The following is a 9,680-nucleotide window of genomic DNA, read 5'->3' on the forward strand; positions in this document are numbered from 1 at the left end:
CTTTTTCCACCAGGCAGCTTTCCAGCCACTCTTCCCCGAGCCTGTAGCACTGCATGGGGTTGTTGTGACCAAAGTGCAGGACCCGGCACTTGGCCTTGTTGAACCTCATACAGTTGGCCTCAGCCCATGGATCCAGCCTGTCCAGGTCCCTCTGCAGAGCCCTCCTCCCCTCAAGCAGATCAACACTACCACCTTCTGTAAGTTTATAAGTCTGTTATCTTCTGTAAGTGGGAGAATGACCGAGAAATCACTTTTCCCTATACATTGGAGCTCTTCAAGCCAGATTTGTATTATAGAAGCCCTGTTTAAAACAGGACCAATTTGAACTCTGAACACACCATAATGAGATCTATGTAGAAAAAACAGGACTCTCAGGATTTTGCCACCACACCTGTGCTTGTAACACAGTCTCAGAGCAAAGCTTCAATTTTCATGCAACAATTTACAGGCTAAAAACTAACCTAGCTTTTACAAGGCAGCAACACATGGTCCAAAATGTCAGCTTTAGTTTCAGAAAAATATAGCCTAGTAAAAAAACAAGTCACCGTTTTGTTAGAATTTCAATCATCGTACCTTCTTCATCCGAGTTCTCCTCTTCTGTGATTACAGGCATCCCAATATGCCGAGTAACAGTTTCCTTTGCCACTTGCATTTCACCTGCAGGTAGATTTTTTTTTTTTTTTTTTTTTTAGAAAAAACTGTCATCATTTTTTTTTCGTTTTTTGTTTCTACATCTCGGGTCCAGCAGTTAAATGACTGTTCACTTGCTGCTCTCTTGACTTCCTAGTCAAAGGCTGTGGAGAAACACCTACGTTTCACAGTACCTCCATATGGCTCACTAAAGAAACCTTCAATAACAAGTAATTACCACTGTAAGTTTAAAGCATACTAATCACCAACTCAGTCCAGAGATAATTCTAAATGCCCTTATTCCTCTTCAACACTTCATCTACTGTTTTAAAGTGAAGCAAAGGCAACATTGCCTAATGCCCACCTCTGAAGAGGGTTGAATTTTTCAGTAACTTTTTTTCTAGCAGAATCTAAGTAAGTCAGAAAACAGAGTTTGGAACTTCAAAATGAAATCCCTGTCTTCCTAACAAAGTTAATTCAAAACTATTTTGTTGTTCAATTTCATTTAACCTTTAATAAATAATAAGTAAATGAAAAACTTAAACAGCAGAGCAAATTTCTATCAGTTTAGAAGTTGGATATCAGAAAGATTATTTCCTTCAGGGGAGTAATTTCCCATGTTTTCAGAACTGGGAGATAAAGAGATCTAAAGAAAGTCTTGAAAGATGAAAAAAAGACACGTAAGTTGGGATGTGCAAATACCTAGAAAATAAAACTCCACCAATCCAGATGACATAAATGCTATGATAGAAAAACAACTAAATCAATCACTGGTCAGTTCAGATATGCCAAAGATCAGCAACACGAGACAGGATCTCTCCAACAGAGACCTGAAATAAATAGCTGATCTCCCTCTCCTTCCTCACGTCCTCTTTTGATCTAGCAAAGTACCCTCACACCAGGTCTTTACATCAAAATGAGTCAGTCCTCAAGTTCTGAGCCCTGATCTCTTTCAAAATATATTAACATAAATGATGACACCATACAACAAGAATCCATATAATTGGCTAATCCTTCAAGTTCTTGGTCTCAGCATCATACTTTCAACAAAATTCACAAATAAAGGAAATGAAAAAGATACTAACTTAGCAGCTTTGGACCAAGTAAGTCAATTTTTTTGAAAAAAACTTCTGGTCTGAGGCAGAAAGGACTTCTCAGTCCCATTTGCTTACTTTTAAAAATGTTCACCATATCCTCACTTACTCCATTACATTCTGTTTGTACTTGCTCTCTCTATACACAGCCATTCTTGTCACCCACAAAATTCTATCCTCTCCACAGCATTCAAGGGGAGATTTAATATTCCATAATATTTCCTGTTGAAAGTTTGAAGTATTTTTCTGACTACATTAAACAAGGGCTTTCACTGAGCACATACAGGGACATCCCAAAGCTTCTTATACCAGTATAGATAAACCAGAACCATATCAAGTACAAGCAGTTAAAAGTATTTCCTTCCAGGGTGCACTGCAAAGTAAGAAAAAGGTACCTGTTTTTTAAAAGTTTACTCCTTAAATTTTTTTTTTTTATTCATAGCTAAAACTATAATGCTCAGGAGAAATAAAATAGAATTAAAGAACAGAACAAAAAACAATTCACAGGTGTATAAAAAAACCTCCTGTCAAGAAGGGAGAAGTTAAGTCTAGCTATAAATGAAACAAATCTAGAACCGTTACGATGTAATAATTGCAATACTGAGATTAAGGAAACAATTTCATAAGAGTTTTGAAACTACATCAGTTGTTGACAAAAGATTTGAATTCACATGGAAGTACTAAACATTTCAGTAACAAAAGAACAAAATAAATAACGAGAATCAGATGGAAGGAGAATGACTGATGTGATAGTGTAGGTACTAGTCTTACAAAGCAATCATCATCATTAAAACATCAATATCATTTTCTCTTCACAAGTATTAGAGGCTATTCCTTCAAGAGCTCAGGACCAGAACAGAAACAGGCAAGTTTCTCCCAGAGGAGGGCTACAAAAATGATCCGAGGGCTGGAGCACCTCTCCTACGAGGACAGGCTGAGAGAGTTGGGGTTGTTCAGCCTGGAGAAGAGAAGGCTGCGGGGAGACCTGATTGCGGCCTTTCAGTACCTAAAGGGGGCCTATAGGAAAGAGGGGGAAAATCTTTTTAGTAGGGCCAGCTGTGTCAGGACAAGGGGTAATGGTTTTAAACTAAAACAGGGTAGGTTTAGACTAGATATAAGGAAGAAATTCTTTACAGTGAGGGTGGTAAAACACTGGAACAGGTTGCCCAGAGAGGTGGTGGAGGCCCCATCCCTGGAAACATTCAAGACCAGGTTGGATGGGGCTCTGAGCAACCTGACCTGGTTGGCGGTGTCCCTGCTCCCTGCAGGGGGGTTGGACTAGATGACCTCTAGGGGTGCCTTCCAACCCAAAACATTCTATGAGTCTATGATTCTAAGTTTTACCTTGGATTTCATGAAGATAGTATGAACTTATCAAAATTATCAGATAGGCTGATTTCCATCAAAAAGATAGCTTCAAAAGCAGAAGCTATCTGTCAGAAGAAGACACAGTTAGACACATATCTTAATCTCCAGTATGTCTGCTATATTGCCATAGGAAAAATTAAGATGCTGCCACACAGGACGTGCTTTTCCAAATTCATGCCTTTCCAGAGAAATATTAGCAGAGATATGTATGAGACTTCAGATTAAACAATATACTGCATGCATTCATGTTGTCTTGCTACCTGATCAGAATGCGGAAAACAGACAAAAAAGTTCAATTATGACAGAGGTATCACAAAACATTCCTTTAATCTTCCACCTCCACTGATCAACAGTAAAATTTAACCCAGCTAGCTCAGCTAGCAAAGCAATGCATAAATTTTTTCAGTCTCTCCAGGTTCACGAATGCAATGGAGAAATACCTTTGATTTCCAAAGAATTTCTGCTCCTTGCTGGCTGTGTTCTCCTACTGTTTTTTTTACTTCGGTTTGGAGATTTTCCATAATTCGATCCTGATTCAGAAGATTCTAATTTTACTTGACGATGTCTTCTGGATTTGGAAGCCTAGAACCCAAATGTACATATGAATGACACAAAAAAGCTAAACTTCTATAGCCAGATATTACTGTATGTCACCCAGTACTTTACAAGTCAGCAAGGACCAAAGCATCAGCTTCCACGTCAGGGTGGAGAAGGGCTGGAAGGGTGGAGGGCATGTCAGGGCGGAGGGAGGGAGGATTCCCACCAGTTACTGTCCTTCAGTGTTAACAGGAGAATGCCCTTCTGTGATATAATGGGTGTATCACTTAAAATTCAGGTAATGAAACATTCATTCATTTTCAAACCATTCTCTGTTGGCATCAACCTACACCATGTTCCACACTGGGGTGTGCAAGCAAAAGGAACACTTCTAAAAACTGCTGTGCCATAAAGCCTCCTTGCTGTCTTGTTTTGCTTAGGTGCCTAGAAAACAGTAGCACTGCATATTCACAAGTCTGGACTGTTGTACATTCCAGAGCTGTTTCATTTAACAATGCACTTCTTAATAAGAGATGTTAATAAACAAGGAAAGTTGTGATGTTTCTCATAGGCCTGCTATAAAAAAAGACAAGTCAACAGTATTTTTAAAGTAGCGGTTATTAAAACACTGTTTCCAAGAACTTCCAACTGACTTTAAACCCCCAAGTTCCATTTTCACAAGCATCTTCAGAGATTCCAGTATCTAAGCTTCAAGGAATTTGGGCAATTAAACTCGCAAATATTTTTATTCCACCTACTTAAAATTCCACTTACTTAAATGGACCATAGACATTGAAAGATACCTTGTAAATTAAAATCCCCCAAGCATAGACTGTATCTGCACTATTTCCATAAATCTAACAAGAATAATAACAGCTTTGGGTTTCCCCAATGTGTTAGGAAAACCAGAACATTCAAAGGTTGAATTAGAGACTGCAATTTTAACTCATTCCTTTCTGACCCAGCATTTACATTAAACTGGTACTTAAAACTGTTCTTTAAAAATAAATACATCCCTATCATCAAATTTTACACCTACCTCAACAACTGCAGAGTAAGACTTATATTTGATTCTAGCCAGCGCACTTGCTCTTTCAGAACCCTGCAAAGAAACAGAAATCAGTCAGAAAAAATTTTCATAGCCTATTATAGCAGTACTGAAATATCACATCAGACAATCACTTGAGCAATATCTCACTACAGCTGTAATTTTATAATTATTTCTATATAATTAGAATGCTGCCAAACTGTTACTTAAGAAAAAAAAGTTCAAATTTCATTAAAAAGGCAGACCATAATTTTGGTTGCCTTCACTGTTACAAAGCCCGAGAGGAGAAAAATCAAATTTGAAACTTCACATCTTACTCAAAGTTGAAATAAGCAGATAAGTACAACATGAGACAATTTTGTAACATAAAAAAAAAATGGATATTGCACTTAGTTGAAACTCCAGGAGGAACCATAAAGGAGTTTGGCCAAGGAAATACAGCTCTTTCCCCTCCCTACCTAAAAGAGACTTTTTACTACAAGCATCTAAGAACTATCACAGCAGTGAATGCTCACAGCTTAACAGAAAGCAATGCGATTTAAGAACACAACCAAACAAAACGCAAAAATTCCCACAACACAACCAGCCCCACTAGCTATTCCTGGAACTTACTTTGATGCTATGAAGCCTTGACATATACTGCTTAGCCTGTGATCAGAAGTCAAGAAACTAATGGATTTGGCCTGCACAACATAGCAAACTAGTCCATTTTCCTTACCTCTGATTCTAGAAAAGTCCCTTCTTCCTTTCTGTTTGGTATTTCATCTGTTTCTTTAGCATTTAGGAATAATTTCTGAAAAAAAACAAACCACCCACAAAGTATTTTTTTAAAATGTATCATATACAAGGCAGCTAAAATCCAAAAACTGTGAAAAACAAACCAAGAATTTACACATGCGCCCATTTCCCTCAGCAATCCTACACTATGGCCTTCCCTTGATCCAAGAATAAGTGTTACAGAGGTGTTTCATATGGTCATTCTAATACTGCCCACAGGTCACATCCTCCAGAGCTTACCTCTCAGCAATCACTTATGTTATCATAGAAGCAGTACCAGGTGTAAGTCCACATCCGTCTCCCCATACCGTAACGCTGCCTAGGGTTTTACTCATTCCATGTCTTCAGTGTTGCAGCTCCTTCTACTTAAGTCTGAGATTTACGAAGTATGTGCACAGGTAATTACACTAAGACAGTCAGTTCTTACATAATCACAAAACCTGTTAAGTTGCCGCAGCACAATGGTTGGTATTACCTACCATTCTATTCTGCTGCCATTCCTGATATTCCAAGGTTATGTCTTTAAGAGTAACTACAAATTCATCTTTTATCAAGCTTAGGGCCTTGTCTGGCTGGGATTTGTCAGCTGAAATGACACACTTCATTTTCTGATAGTGGTCATGAATATTCATCAGTTCCTAAAATAAAAAAAGAGACTCTTTTTCAGGAAAAAAAGATTCCAGCAGTAAAGCAATTTTAATACTCAATGAACAAAACCAGGGTTATACAAACCACTCTAAAGAGACCACTGAACTAGCAGTTCAGTGCTAGTATCAGAAACAGATTCTGTTTATATCAGTTCAGCTTTAGGGAGTCTAGCAATACTGCTGCCTAGCACTGTCCCATCAGTCCATCAAATCAGCAGAAGAAGAAAGAGTACCTTGCATTATTTAAACTAAGCAGGCAGTCTCAGTGATACTCAGGATCAGTGTTCATAGAGCTTTCATTCTGATATGGTGGTCTATTTTCACCTCTGTGTTCCTCCTTTTGAGGAAGGTCTTCTCACCTTGTCATTTCACAGATTACTGATTTCTGTACCACTGTAGTCAACCTTACTGGTGATATCTATTTGCTAGCAGCAACTGGAAAGACTTGTAAACAAAAATCTACTACTGAGTCATAATGAGCAATGTAAGAACCTATACTTGGCTTGAACTACTCCATTTTTTATAAAATATAGTATATATTAAACAAAGCCAAGTTTTAAAAGGAGAGATAAAGGTTAGAGAAGGCTATAAACTCGCAGATGAGTAAATTTATATCACTGCAAGTATCAAACCTGCAACCTGCATATGTATCAAAACAAACATGCTTCCCCTCACCCACTGTTTTCCATTTTTCTCTGCCCAAATGACAATTGGCCATTTATACCCTCCCCTTTTACATCGTACTGAGGCAAAATCACAAAACATTAGAGCATATTTCAGTATTGAAAAAGGTACCACAATTCTTCCAAAATAAATACTGCGTTTCTGATTGTTCCATAAAATTGCTTGCACAGACTATTACCTTAGTCTGCATTCCGCAAGAAGACTTACAAAGGACAAGACTGTGCTAATTAGAGAAGTTATAGCTCTTGGACAAGAGAAGAAGAAGAAAAACAAAACAAAGAAAAAAACCAGTGATTAACATGTAGTTTAAAAGTTCCTGTACCTCCAATACATCATTAGTGATCAGGCTGTTTACTCTGTTACTCGGGTCCTTAAACTCCTCTTTAAACTCGTTTTCCTGAATCTTCTTCTTAGTTCTATAGTTTAGCTAAAGGAAGAAACAATGCTTTGTAACTTAAACAGCAAACTTAAAACGGCATCTCCTCTTGAAAATTCTTACCGCCTATCCACCAAGAGATGCTGAAAGGCATAAAACCATCTCATCAACAATAGCATGCAGCTTTACTGTCAAGTGCTCAGTCAGCACTTTTCAAAAATTACTCCCTAGTCAAGAATTTAATCCAGCACCCAGACTCAAGAGTTTGACATTTCCACAAATTAGAAGACATCTCAAATCTAGTAAGAATATTAGATACTGAAAAAAATATTTTCAGGCGAGAAGGATGCTACATTCAAACATCCTCTAAGCTTTATGTCATGTACCTCGCTACATAAAGCAAGAGATACTACATTTCAATATAGCATCAAAGCTAAACTAGACACAAGTGCTGTTGAACTGTCAGCCGCTGAAGGTATTTTATTAAAAATGGCAAGTCATTAATGTCATAACTCACTAGCTTTGGCATTGCTGTGAAATGGAATGCTCTGGCAAGTCGCAGTGTCCTAAAAATGTATGCTGCATCGTAATGCTGGGAGTTTATCAGATCCTGTTGAAATCTCTGGATTTCAGGCCAATCCTTGAGTGCGATTCTGATCTGCAACGAAACAGTTGTATACTGTCATACTGACCTGCACATTTCAACAAATGAAGAATTCAGCTGACTACTGTGATCACGTTATACTATGCACAATACTTGGATGCCTAGGGTGTAACACGCCACATGATCACAGAACTACAGAAAGTAGTAACAAATGTTACAGTAGGATCCTATCAAAATTTTAAGCAGATAAGCTTATTATGCTGTTGTTAAATATGCTCACTGCAGTGGCTTTATCTGACAGCCACATGGAACACAAGCCCTCTGACACTTCAAAAAGTTAACTCTTCACATTCTGAGATGCCAGAAACGATACACACCTAGGAGACTCTCATTCACTAGATGATTAGGAAATAACACCTGTACCATCATTTGCTGCTAGTGAAATGTTCATAGAAGTACCCCGTCTTCCTGCTTTCCTTCCTCTCCCACGTCCTCTGCCCACTTCATTTTCTCTCTCCATTAGCTTCTTTGATAATTCCCGGACTCTCTAACAGTTGCTGTATAGCAGTGGTTTTGAAATTGTCTAAGTTTATCTCCATAAAAGGTACTGACTTCTTTGAAGTTAAGATATGAGATGTAATGGCTTCATTGTAGATCACTGCAACTTCAATTTCTTATTTAAAGAATTTGGACTCAATTGTGCATAGGCACACAACATACAGCACCCAGTTTCCAAGTAAACCACTTCCCTTCACACTGAGTTTCCAACTCCTTTATATGCTGGTCTCCTGTCCTGGAGCAGCAATGTCATTCAGGCGTTCACTCTTTCAGCCTATTTACAAATTCCACTTCTGGGTAACAGGAGCTGGAAATAATTCAGGCGGTCTTCATTCTGTTGATATTCTAAGGAATAACTGGGGCTGTAGTGGAGTTCTCCACAGAACTGATGAGCACATTCTCTGTTCCCCTTTTGAAAGCACGTCTTCCTCATTTTTGAACAGAGATGAGCTTCCTGTCTGCCAAACAAGACTTCCAAGAGCACAGCTACAACTTAGGAGGCACACACAATATTTTAATTACCGCCATGTAAGTTCTCAAGCCCAAAGGCGTCTGAAAGGCTACCTTTTCCAAAGGGATAGTCTGGTTCTAAGTACTTTTACTTTGAGAAAGGAAGAGTAAATGCCCTACCCTTTTATGATGACAGGTAGACAGAGTTATATAATTTACTTCCAGTATCTCCTGGGAATAACACCTCGAGAACAATTACCTTTTGTTTTGGCTGGCAAAGCTGCGTACTATAGAGCCCATACAAAAGGTACAGAGCTCCAACTCGAATCTGGAAAGCATACGGGGGCAAGAAGTACTGCTGTGCCAGTTCCAAAGTCTTCTTTGTGAGCTTATTCCTCTCCAAAGCTCTTATTCTACCACTAACATAAACAAAAAGGAAGCACGTTAAAGCAAGTAACTATGAAAGCGCAGGCTTTAGAAAAACTGTAACACAGAAACAAGTGTTAGGTGTTTTAAAACATATTACCATAGGGCTCAAATTCTGGGAAGTCTTCAAACATGGCCAGACCTTAAGCTCTCACACAGCACTGCACGTAATTCCTCGTATTAAATTAGATGTAACGTGAAAAATTAAATACCCTACAATCATTATTTTTAGTCTCATATCACGCACATTGCATCAAAATCCCTGAAGGATCAGTGTTCAAATCGCATGCATTACTAACGTACAAAATAAATTGAACCAATAACTGGTCTTCAGTATTACAGAGGGACCGACGCTTCATTGCCATTTACCTACACACCGGGCGGGCAAGCCTTCCCCAAGAGCTCTGCCTGAAGGGAAACAGGGCTCCCCGGCACCCCGCTGTAAGGCCCCCGCACTACCAAGGGGCAGGCTCAGCAGCGG

The 9,680-nt window shown here is 38.7% G+C and overlaps 1 protein-coding gene across 1 annotated transcript in view; it reads right to left on the minus strand.

Annotated features, from left to right (window-relative positions):
- Window positions 1–9,680, minus strand: part of SNAPC1 (small nuclear RNA activating complex polypeptide 1) — a 13,867-nt gene that overhangs the window by 2,598 nt on the left and 1,589 nt on the right. The window contains exons 2-10 of the mRNA XM_035893558.1: window positions 9,569–9,654; window positions 9,033–9,192; window positions 7,679–7,819; window positions 7,108–7,212; window positions 5,934–6,092; window positions 5,396–5,470; window positions 4,669–4,731; window positions 3,533–3,674; window positions 574–657 (exon numbers count right to left, since the gene is read on the minus strand). Of these exons, the coding sequence (XP_035749451.1) occupies window positions 574–657; window positions 3,533–3,674; window positions 4,669–4,731; window positions 5,396–5,470; window positions 5,934–6,092; window positions 7,108–7,212; window positions 7,679–7,819; window positions 9,033–9,192; window positions 9,569–9,654 (1,015 nt within the window). The remainder of the gene's footprint in view (window positions 1–573; window positions 658–3,532; window positions 3,675–4,668; window positions 4,732–5,395; window positions 5,471–5,933; window positions 6,093–7,107; window positions 7,213–7,678; window positions 7,820–9,032; window positions 9,193–9,568; window positions 9,655–9,680) is intronic.

This window comes from Egretta garzetta, unplaced genomic scaffold (assembly GCF_000687185.1).
Source record: "Egretta garzetta isolate BGI_Z169 unplaced genomic scaffold, ASM68718v1 scaffold95, whole genome shotgun sequence".
In the NCBI taxonomy this organism is placed as follows: domain Eukaryota; kingdom Metazoa; phylum Chordata; class Aves; order Pelecaniformes; family Ardeidae; genus Egretta; species Egretta garzetta.